Source organism: Chenopodium album, chromosome 9 (assembly GCF_948465745.1).
Source record: "Chenopodium album chromosome 9, dcCheAlbu1.1, whole genome shotgun sequence".
Classification (NCBI taxonomy): domain Eukaryota; kingdom Viridiplantae; phylum Streptophyta; class Magnoliopsida; order Caryophyllales; family Amaranthaceae; genus Chenopodium; species Chenopodium album.
In genome coordinates this window covers 23,899,998-23,912,240 of record NC_137842.1, presented here as the reverse complement: position 1 = coordinate 23,912,240, position 12,243 = coordinate 23,899,998, and the positions used below count along the sequence as shown (strand labels likewise).

Here is a 12,243-nt window from a genome sequence, read left to right as displayed (position 1 = left end):
ATTTTAATATTTAAGTTGGATTTCCGCTGCAATACTTTGATAAAGCCTTAACGTTTTAACACGTGGCGGTAACATGCCAATAGTTCTCCTCTATTTTTATTTAAAGTAAGTGGTTTGGAAAAGGGAGAATTATTGGGGTGTTACACTACCGGCTCTTTCAATTTTCTTTTTAATGTCGTCTAAGATAAGCTTGTTGAAGGCTTCAACTTGGTCGTTTGCTTGGGGTCGGCCGACTGATGCAAAACAATGTGAGATTCCCTGATCTCCTAACCAAGTCTTAAGGTGAGGCGTTTAAAACTGAGGGCCATTGTCGAACACCATAGACATAGGTACCCCAAACCGGGTGATGATGTTCTTCCAAATGAAGGAGATGACATCCTTTGTCTTGATGTTCTTGACAGGATTAGCATCTACTCATTTGGTGAAGTAATCCACAGCCACCAAAATATAACGCTTTTCGCCTGGTGCAGGCGTATAAGGACCTAAGATATCCATGCCCTACTTAGCAAACGGGACTGGGCTGTGGATTGTCGTCAAATCAGTAGCCGGACGGTGTATAAGCTTGCCAAACCTCTGGCATTTGTCACACCTCTTCACCAACTCTTTAGCATCTGCTTTAAAAGTAGGCCAAAAATAGTGCCGCCTGGCTCTGACGGCTAGGGACCTTCCGCCTATATGAGAGGCGCAGTATCCCGCATGCAATTCTTCGAGAACTTCTTTACCCTTTTCTGGGGTAACACACTTCAATAGAGGTTTAAGGAAACCCGCCTTGAAGAGCTCTCCATTTCTCATCTCAAAATTTGCTGCTTGTTTCTTCATAACGACTGCCTCCTGTGGTGAGTCAGGAAGCGTGCCGTCTGTTAAATATGCCCGGATGCCATCCATCCAGGTAGAGCTTCGGTACAGGATTCCAATGGGTTCTTCATATATACTTCTTTTTTCCAGAACTTCCCAAAAGACTGACCGAGGCGTATCACAACAGGCGGAGGATGCCAGTTTGGACAATGCATCCGCCTGGTTGTTATCTGACCTGGGCACTTGACTCAAACGAAATTCTTCAATTGCCCCAGCCTCTTCTTTGACTGCCTGAAGATACTTGATCATAGCCGGATGAGTTGCGTTATATTTTCCCTCATACTAGCTTACGACCAACTGTGAATCAGAGTAGGCGTCAATCTTTGTTTCCCCTGCTGCCTTACACATGCGAATTTCGGCTAGCAGGGCTTCGTATTCCGCCTCGTTATTCGAGGCCTGGAACTTAAACCGCAGTGCATATTCAAATCTGTCCCCCTTAGGGGACTCATATATAATTCCTGCATCGCAGCCGTTCTTCGTCGAGCTCCCGTCTACATACACTTTCCAAACCTGATCAATGTTATCCGGTGGTACCTGTCGTGTCATTTCAACAATGAAGTCGGCAAACGCCTGACCCTTCACTGCCTTTCTAGGTTCAAAAGTGATTTCAAGACTTTGCATTTCAATAGCCCATTTTAACATTCTGCCGGATGACTCCAAGGTAGACATTGGCCGCTTGAGGGGCTGATCGGTGTAAATTACAACCGGATGTGCCAGAAAGTACGGCTTCAATTTCTTGAATGTCGTATATAGAGCAAGGCCAAAATTTTCAACCATAGGGTACCGGAGTTTAGCATTTTTTAGCACATGGCTAATGAAATAGACCGGGAGCTGGATGCCGTCTCTCTCAGCAAGGAGAACAGCACTGAGGGCATGGTCTGAGATGGCTAGGTACATGTATAACGTCTCTTTGGGCAGAGGGCTAACAAGCCTTGGCAAAGAGTGCAAGTGTTCTTTCAGCTTTTGAAAGGCCGCCTCAACATCATCCCCCCATTCAAATCTGGTCTTCTTCCTGATTGCTTGGAAGAAGTAAAGGCATTTGTCACCTGACCGGTTGAGGAACCTCCCTAGTGCCGCCAGGCAACCAGTTAGTCTCTGTACTTCCTTAACAGTGCGGGGTGACTTCATGTCAATTACCGCTTGTATCTTCTTAGGGTTAGCCTATATCCCCCTTTGATCAATCAGGAATCCGAGAAACTTCCCAGACTCAACACCAAAGACGCATTTCTTAGGATTTAACATGACCTTATGCCACCTAAGTGTGGTGAAATTTTCTCAGAGATCAGCAAGGTGATCCGCCTGCTGCTTGGATTTGACTATCATGTCATCCATGTACGCCTCCACATTCCTCCCAATTTGATTAATGAAGACCGTATTAATCATCCGTTGGAATGTAGTCGACACATTTTTCAAGCCAAACGACATCACAGTGTAACAGAATAAACCCTGATCAGTGACGAAGGCCGTCTTCTCTTGATCTTTTTTCCACAGGGGTATCTGATGGAACTCGGAGTAGGCATCCATAAAACTCATCAATGCATGCCCGGCTGTAGAATCGACCAGAATGTCGATCTTTGGAAGCGGATAACTGTCCTTTGAACATGCCTTGTTGAGGTCTGTGTAATCAACACAGGTACGCCAGGTACCATTCGGCTTCTTTACAAGCACAACATTTGCCACCCAGTCGGGGAAATTACATGGCCGAATGAACCCAGCATCCAGCAGCTTTTTTACTTCTGCAGCTGCCGCCTGACTTCTTTCCTCGCCGTGATTTCTTTTCTTTTTCCAGATGGGATTCTTTTTTGGATCCATGGCGAGTTTATGGACAGTAAGATCCGGGCTAACGACTGACATCTCCTCCACTTCAAAGGCAAAAATGTCTTTGAATTCTTTTAGCAATAGGTGCAGGTTTGCACCCAGCTTAGCATAAGCAGCCGTCCCAACCTTAATAGTACGCTCTGGACGGCTGTCGTCCAGAGGTATACCAATGTGTTCTCCAGCCGGTTGGGGACGGAGCTCATCTGATCGTTCCCCAGTTAGTGATTGCTATTTTTTCTCTTTCTTCACCTCCACCAGCTGAGGAGCCGGTGCTTTTCTTTTTTTCCCGGCTGCGAGTGGAACTGGGCCGGCGTCCTTGACATTGTCAAGGTCTATTGGTTCCTGCCCTTGGCCATCTAGGGCCACAGTATCCTTAACGGCTGAGAGGTAGCACTCTCGGGCTGTCTTTTGGTCCTCATTCAAGGAACCAACAGAGTCATCATCTCTCTCATACTTAATGAGCATGAGAGAAGGGATGATTACAACCTTGGCTTCATTGAGGGTTGGACGGCCTAAGATGATGTTATAGGCGGTCAGTTCCTCAACGACCAAGAATTTGACGACCAGGTGTCGTCCTTTTCCTTTTTCACCCAGCCGGATAGGTAAGTCGATCCTACCGACTGGGTAAACCATTTCACCCCCAAAACCAACCAAGGGGTGGGTAACTGGATGCATGTTGCTGAGGTTGTATTTCAGCTTTTGCAGGCACCGGAGACTGATGATGTCCGACGAGCTGCCGATGGTTAATAAGGATTCGACCAACCAGCTGGTTAGCGACCTTACATTTAATGACGACCGGATCGTCATGCGGACAACGGACAGTGCCCCTGTCCTTCTCAGTGATCAGAACGTCTGGGAAGGAGGAGCTAGCTGCCGCCTAATCATCATCATCATTGGTGTAGACCGACTCCTTATCGATGTCCGAACTACTAGCAGGCTGGGGTGTCTTAGATGACTGCCCCGGGTTCTTCTTATTAGTCCCTTTGGACTTAGAAATGTAGGACTTTAACATCCCCTTGTCATCCAGACGGTCCAACGCACGTTGAAGGCTGAAGCAGTCATTGGTGTCATGGCCAACTTCCTCATGGTACTGACAAAATTTATTTTTGTTCCTTGATTGAATGGAACTTTTTATTGGATTCGGCTTCTCTAGAGACAGTCGGTCCTTGATCTCCATGAGGCCGGATGGAGTTGCATTCCTTGTTAAACTCGTACCTGGGGACGTACGGTTTAAATTATTTCTTTTTCTTCTGGGACGGTTAGTCAGAATCACTCACCGCCCATACTTCTTTTCTCTTTTTGCTCTCATCTTTTTTCTTGGCCGACTGTCTTTTTGCCTGTCAGACTTCTTGGAGTCCAACTGGCTACCAAGCGAGCAGAGGTTGGTTGCTTGAATATAGCTTTCCGCCTCCCTCAGGGCCGCCTGCAAAGTAAAAGCCCCTTTTCTGACAAGGTCGAACTTAAAGGTCAACCCGTCTCTTAGACCCTTAAAGAAGTCTGTAAAAGCTACCTCGTCAGACAGTCCTTAAATCTAAATTCTGGTCAGATTGAACCGTCTGACGTAGGAGCGCAATCCTTCTCTCCCTCCCTGCTTAATGGTGCTCAAGTCAAGACTTGTTTTCTTCGCAGGGATGTTCATTGAGAAGTTGGAAGCAAACAAGAAGGCAAGCTTCTTGAAACTATCGATGGAGTCGGCTGGCAGGTTGCCAAACCATTGTTGGGCAATGCCCTTCAAAGTAGCCAGAAAGCATCGACACCAAGTGTCATCATCCAACCCCTGTAAATACATGAGGTTGGTGTAAGCCATGAGGTAATCTTCCTGGTTAGAGAGACCATCATAAGTACCCACCAACACATTTTTAACCTTCGCCGGTTGTGCCGCCTCGGTTATTTCCCGGGTGAACGCAGAAGGTTGTTCACCCAGGAGGAGCAAACGAAGCTGCCAGTCCAGTGGCTGGACATTGCTGAATGCCACCTGACCTCCGAAGAGGGTCGGCTGCATGTAATGAGGAAAATACGGACCGTAGACAAAAGGTGGTACATACGGTGCATTCCCAATCATCTGAGGGCTAAAATGGACGATATTACCGCCTGTATGGCTCTCATGCAAGGATTGCACATTCCCTGCAGATGTATTCTTAAAGCTGTTTGGAAAGCTTGATGTAGAAGCTGACTCAGACAACTGTTGATTCCTCTTGCGGGTGATGATCTCCCGGGCATCAAGAGGTGATTTTTTGTTCCCCAGCGGCTGTTCACTCCGGCGGGTATTGTTGGTATTCCTCTTAGGCAGAAGAATCTTAGACCAATCAATGGTCCCGGCTGCCTTCTCCTTTGGATGCGGAGTTGGCTGCCTATCTCTGACTGACTTCCCCTTCTCCAGAGGAGTCTTCCTTGCCAACTGACCCCTGCTTGGGCCAGCCCGACTCTTGGTGATCAGATCCTTAATTTCACCCTTGAAACTAGTCATGAATTTCATGAGTTCGTCTCGAGTGACGGGAGCAAATCCACTGGCCGTATGGGTTTCCCCTTTCGGTTGTCCAGGGGGTCGGTTTGTACCTGCTTGGCTGGAAGCTCGCTCCAGAGTATCCCTGGGCCGGATGCTCTTGGTTATCAAAGAGCCATCACTGGCTATAATCATCGTCCTCTTGGTCAGTAAAGACTTTCGGTTGGTCTACCGGACGCTCAGGAGGTGGTACAGACTCTTGAACCATCCTTGAGGTACTCTCCCCACAGACGGCGCCAAATGTTTTGGGTGTTTTTGTCCCTCGGGAGAGTTACGTCACAAAGATTGGTCCAGCTGACTGTACCTGCAAAAACAACGGAGACTCCGGGTAGTGGGAGCTCCGCCTCCGAAGATCAAGTTAGTAACTTGAAAGAGAATAAAGAGTGCGGAAATTTAGGTGGGGATCTGCTTGGATTCCAATCTCAGGTGTTTCTCTGATGAGAGAGAAAGTAGGTGTAATAAATGATTAAATGTGTCCCCAAAATGGGGAAATATCTCCTATTTATAGGGTCATTTGGTAGGTGTGCCCCTATCTAGGTCACTTGACCTAGATTTTAGTGGGCTGCGCCGAATTATGGCATTTTCTTGGGATTTGGGCCCTTGAAGGCCGCAATTTCAGAATCTATTTGAAGGAGCCACGTGTCAGATGGCTAGGGTGCCACTTGGGTCAGCCTGGTCTTGACACGTGGCCTTATCTTATTGGGACACTTGTCTAGGGTAATTTTTACCCTAAACAATATGTGAAAATTTGAATTTGGTTGAGTATTATAATGATTATGAAACTATATTATGTATAAAAAATTTTCGAACTAAAATTATATATTTTACGGGATAGAGTTGGAATTACTCAATTTATCTGATTTTGGGAGTTCTCTCTCTTTTCTTGTTTCTGATTTATTTTGCAGGTTGGTAAGAGGGTACTCAGTTACGTGTGAGGAGACGTTAGAATAATCACGTAGCTAAGACAATCTAGTAATTTCTGAGTTCAATTATTTCCTTTTAACTATTGTTTTCAAATAATTGCAGTTTTGATGTAATGACTATTTTATTTTGCCACCACTTAGACCACGTAGTTTATTATTTATTATTTCATTTTTTTGCTTTGCATTTATTTTCTACGGAAAATAAGTGCAGCAGTAACACTCTCAGAGTTCGATGGTTGGATTTTTAAAGTGAAAAAGGTTACTCTCATTGTTTTAAAAGACTCGAATTTTGGGGGTGTTACATAACCCAACCCGAATTCAACCCGACCTGTTCCTAACCCGACCCGAATTTAACCTGATCTGCTACAAACCCGACCCGAATTTCAACTCGACCTGTTCCAAAGCCGACCCGAATCAACCCGACTTGTTATTGACCCGACCCAAATTCAACCCGACTTGTTATTGAATCAATATGTATAGGTCGTTATCTCATGTTGGTATTGGAACGGAAATTGAATCCTAACTCTATTCCTTCAATATTTCACTTTGAATTTTAAGAGGTTAGTTTCACAACATGTTTTTTGGGACGAATTTTAGGGACGAAACATGTTTTGCGCAAATTATTGACTTGAACCAAACCCGACTCGAAAACGAGAATGACCCGATTTGAAAAACCCGACTTGATTATAACCCGCAAATTATTGACTTGAATCGAACCCGAGTTGAACCCAAGTATGACCCGACCTGATTATAACCCGTAAATAAATGACTTGAACCGAGCCCGACTTGAACCCGAGAACGACCCTAACTTGTTTGAACCCGTAAAGACCCGAATTTAACCCGAACTATTTTTCACCTAACCGGACCCACACCCGATAAGATGTATGACCCGACGTGACCCGACTCAAGCATGACTTAAGCCGAACCCGACCCGCATATTTTATGACATTAACCCGTAATGACCCGACCCGAGGTGACCCGACTCACACTAACTCGACTCAAACCTGACCCGTTTACCCGAATTGACAGATTTAGTTAAAACTATCCATAACTTAAAGTTATTCAAAGATTATATTTCGTTCATGGGTAATTTTTAGTTTACTACGAGTGCATTAAGAAAAACGGAGAGAGTATTGTTGAATACTAGGTTAGTCTCGTGCGATGCACGATTTAATATTTGTTTTTCTTATTTATTTGTATGTAATACTGTAGGGAATATTTCAAGCATTATCCCTAGCTTGAACCCCACTGTGATCATATACTAAAGTACGGTGGCGTCCAAAGGGAAAGAAGATAGAGCAAAAGAGTCGCCAACAAGTTTTAGGAACTTGTAAACCGTTCACAGGGTGAAGGTTACACCCCTTAACGATCCAAGAGATCGTCAACTCCATAAGGTCTTGAACCATGACTGGTAGTTCGGGGATGAAGGTACAAATCCAACCTAAAAGAGATCGAACCTGCCCTAATAATAGGCCTCTACTTCATTATGATCGTATTCATGTGCGCTTTTTGACTAACATGCAATCAATAGGTTTAACCCTAAACCTGTTTATCTATGTTGGTTGAATATTAATGCACAAATAAATCTATTATTGGCGATCACTTGAATTATAATCAAATTAACCCTAAACAAGATTATTAATTATCTTATTAAGCGTGATTACAAGTACCAATTCCCTTTAAACATGCATAAAAGGCGTGATCAAGCAATAAAAATAATAAAATATATATCAAGCAACATAATAATAATCAAAATAATTATAAAAATAATTATAATAATTGAAATAAACATGTTCATGTTAAAGCATAATAATAGCAAGATCCTAGGCATGATACTAACAAGATTAATAACAAACCCTAGCATGTTACTAAATATCAAAGATCAAATATTTAACCCTAACATGATACTAACATGCTATTAGGAAAGAATATAGGAAGCATCACAAATGTCATATTTGATATTAAAGGTACCCTAAACATGATACTAGGAAGAACAAAACACCCTAACATGACGCTAGGAATCATAATAACAACCTAAGCATGATTTCTACATCATAATATTAATTAAAAACCATTAAATCACTTACTTGGATGCCTCGTACCTCTTTCTAATAACAAAATACACACGTTAGTAACTTCAAGGAAAATAATAAACTAACAATTAAATTAAACAATTGAAATAAAGATTAGGGACCCAACCCTCAGAAATTAAAACCTTTCACATCTAGGGCGAAGGCAACTTCGAATGATGCTAGGTGTTTCTTGGTTTTGTGAATGCGGAATTTTGTATAAAATTAGAGAGAAAAGAATTCTTAAAAACTAGAGAACAAGAAAACTAGAGAATATCAGAGAATTAGAGAGAATTGATGATTATTAATGATTGTAGATGATGAAAAACGGAGATTTTAGGAGGCTATTTATAGATAAAATCAGCCAAAAAGATAGAAAAACAAATCAGAGTTTCGACGAGGAAAAAACAAGTTAGCGCCAGGCGCTGACCATTAGCGCCAGGCGCCAGGTGCTAATGTCTGGCGTTAGGCGCTAATTAATTTTTTCACGCGTTTTCTAAATTCAGATAAAACTTGGCCGTACAGAAGGACAAAATCGTATTTTCCTTAAAAACACTTTTTTATTCTGATTAAAACTCCAAAAAGTCAACAAAAGTCAATTTATCAATGCTAATTGAATTAGGAATAACAAGAACCTTCTAGAAGAATCTAGAAGACTAAAACCATTCCTAATTGCATTAGGAAGGATAAATCCATATTAGGCCATCCTCTAGATTATTGGGCCGCATATAAGGCTCAAACCGGGCTCAGTTTAGTAATTTGGCCATAACTTCCTCATTATTCATTGGAATTAGGCTTATAATATATCATTGGAAAGCTCTTTTGAAGCCCCATCCAACTACACCATTATTGGACCCATACTATGGACCAAACAAACTGGATTGGCTGTTTTCTTAAAATAGGTTTTCAAAAACAGAGAGAAAAGAAAAGAAATTAAAACTATCCGCAACACTAGACTTTCCACACTTTCACTTCATTCGATTATGATTCGACGTGAAAGGTACTCATCAACGGGTTTGGTTTTGGGGAGACACAAATGGGTGTCTACAAATACATATTTAAGAAAAACACTCATGAATTGTGTGTCTTCTTATTAGATGAAATTGAGCTTTAACGAAAGATATGATCTTAAATATAGAGTATTATAATCACATATTATACTATATGCTTCGTAATTCAAATAAAATTTAAAACTTATTTATAAGATGTTAGCATTAATTCGTTGGTTTATCTTTCATTAACTTTTTATTTTTTTTAAGAACTAGTAAGGAATAGAAACACCAAAAATAACACTATAAATGTATAAAGTAGGAGGAGATAAAATGTTTCTAGAAAAATGAAATATTCCAGCCACTAACTTTTAATCTAATCCATGGAAAAATTGTGTAGTTATTCAATTTTAGCATAAAAAGTTTTAGGAAATGTGCAATTAATTTATTAATTCCAAAAAAAAAATTTATTTTGAAAAAAAAAAAGAAGATAATGTTACCAAAATTTTGGGGCAAAAATTTTGTATGAGAAGTTGACACTTGTAAATGATGATGTCAGCGGTTATTTCATTAGTTATATTTATTTACTAGTTTTGTGCCCGTGCGATGCCCGGGTATTTATTAAATTTTAAGATATATTTTAATCTATATGTCAAATTTTAAAATATATCATTGATATAAAATTAGTTAGCAATTGACGTATTTTTGTAACGATTTAAACTTGTAGACATGTAATGACTAATAATAATAATATTGGTGAAAAACATTTCTTGACCCTGTTTGAAATGACTCGTGACCCGACCTGATTAACAGGTCTACACACAATAAAAAAATTATATTAGATTGTGAAGTATATTATTTCAATTGATTAGAATATATTATAACCCATGGATGTGGTACATTTTGAACTAATTCCTTCGCTCTAAAAAAATATTATGATATAAAAAATAAATTTATATGATAATTTATGAGAGTTATAATCTAATTATTTTTTGAATAAAATTATAATTCAATTTGTACATATGAAATATTAGTACTTTATCAAAAATAAAACTCTAAATTAACAATTTTATCCTAAAATTATATCCAAAATTGATTGAAAATAAAATTCTAAACTAACTTTTTTATCATACAAATTGAATTTTATATAACTCTATCCTACGTGGCACGACACTGGACAAAAAGTTGGACACCAAATGTGGCTGTGTCGTCACCTGGCTAAAAGTTTAGCTTTATATTAGTTATATATGATTTATTTTTATTATTTTGATGTTCAATTTAAGCTTATACTGTCGAGTAAGACTTGTATAATCCAGTTGACCTCCTCCATTCTTTCCTCTTCTCTCTCCCATACTCTGGACACCTACACAAACAACAACCCAACGCAAACCAGGAACATCCACTCCCACCAGCTAAACAAAACATCACCTTGGTTTTAAGATTCTTCATAATTTCACCAAATTATCCCACACTTTAATCATTTTTCCTTTAGTTTACAGTTCACCCTCAACCTACCGGTGAAGTTTCCTCTTCTTGTCGGATCATTTGTTTAATAATCCTTTAATTAATATATTAAATTAATTCATAGCTGATTGCTGAAATTCGTTAGTTGAGCTCTCGAAATCGCACGTCTTTTTTCTATGGTTTCGGTTAGTTGACTCCATTTTTAAGCAATATTATTCATTTTGCTTTATGAGTTGTTCTCCGTTTTGCTTTATTTTTTGTAATCAGCAGCCGAGTTGGGGAGTCGGAATCGTTCCGATTTTCCGATTCTGAGGACCAATTTCATGGCGGAATGCTTGAATTTCGAATTGGGTATGTTGGGTTTTCGAAAAAAGTGGAAATTAGGGTTTGTTGCCAAAGTTTTATTGGGATTATTGGTGGTTTTTTCGCTTTTTGGACCGGCTACGAGTTTGAGACCCTTGAGAGAACGAGCCAGGTCTTGGGGAGATGAGGTTAGTCTTATATAGTTCAGTTTTTGAATTTCATAGAAGTACTTGTTTGAAATTATGTGAATGTTATTGTCATATCAAATATATCATATGTTATTTTCAGTGAAAGTAAGCAAATTTGCTTAAATTTTCATTGTGTTTATAACTTTATAAGCAAATTAGTATGTGTTATGGTGTTAAACCGACGCTTATTATGTTATGGACTAATGATGATTTAGTCTTACTTCCTGACTAAACTTCAAGTTGGTTGCCATTGCAATATACTTGTATGTTATGAATGGGGGTGTGTCTAAGTATATCTGAGGAAAACTTATTTTCGCATTTCTCTATTACATATACTAGTAATATGATGAATATGGTTTGTAGTAATCTGCATATTGTGTACAATGGATTACATACCATACACCCTCTGTTCTTTTCTATGTTCTACTTAATTATTGTATATGCACATTATATGAAAATATTGAAGAAAGAGTGAGTGAGTGTAAAATGAAGTAGGATAATGTGATAGAGAGAATGTAAAAGGTGGGGTGGGTGGGCGTAAGAAAAAGATGAATAAAGTAAGAGAGACTTTGTGAAAAAAAGTGATTATTGTGGGGCAATGGAGGTAAGATGGATAAGGGGTAAGTGGGTTGAACAAAATGAATAGAGACTACAATTCAAAGTGAGTAGAAACAACAATATAGGATGAGTATGTATCAAGATGAATATTGTATATTAAATAATTCGTGCATTGCTGTCAAAATCGCATCTTGACAAATCTTTTTCATTGAAATGTGTGTCATTCTAATGGCTGTTTTCCTTTTTTACTTTTTGATAAAAAATGATTTATTTTAAGTTTTGGAATTAGATGTATCTTAGTTATACATTAGAAATTTCCCACTATGAACAATCAAATTTTTTTGGTGGAAATTAAGCCTTTGAATGCACTTAAGGCATCTTCGATGGTTAGGTATAACCATGTGTAGCTTGACTTGTCACATCAACATTTCCAGTCACGCCATTTTTGGCCATCATATTCTCTAATGGTGAGTCACAAAACATGTAACATGAATGACTGCTTTTGTCAAACAAGCTCTTGCATTTACCTATATTTCTTAATTTGAGGTAAACCGAGAACTTCTATATTCTTTG

General features: G+C 39.7%; 1 protein-coding gene across 3 annotated transcripts in view; it reads left to right on the top strand.

Moving 5' to 3' along the window:
* Nucleotides 1-10,453: 10,453 nt before the first annotated feature.
* The window catches only part of LOC145558476 (transmembrane E3 ubiquitin-protein ligase FLY1-like), a 33,178-nt gene continuing 31,388 nt past the window's right edge, over nucleotides 10,454-12,243 (top strand). For all 3 annotated transcript variants that reach the window (XR_014092493.1, XM_081619731.1, XM_081619730.1), the window contains exon 1: nucleotides 10,454-11,112. Coding sequence is in view for 2 of the 3 variants with exons in the window: in XM_081619731.1 (XP_081475857.1) it covers nucleotides 10,945-11,112 (168 nt within the window). In the remaining variant the exon portion in view is untranslated. The remainder of the gene's footprint in view (nucleotides 11,113-12,243) is intronic.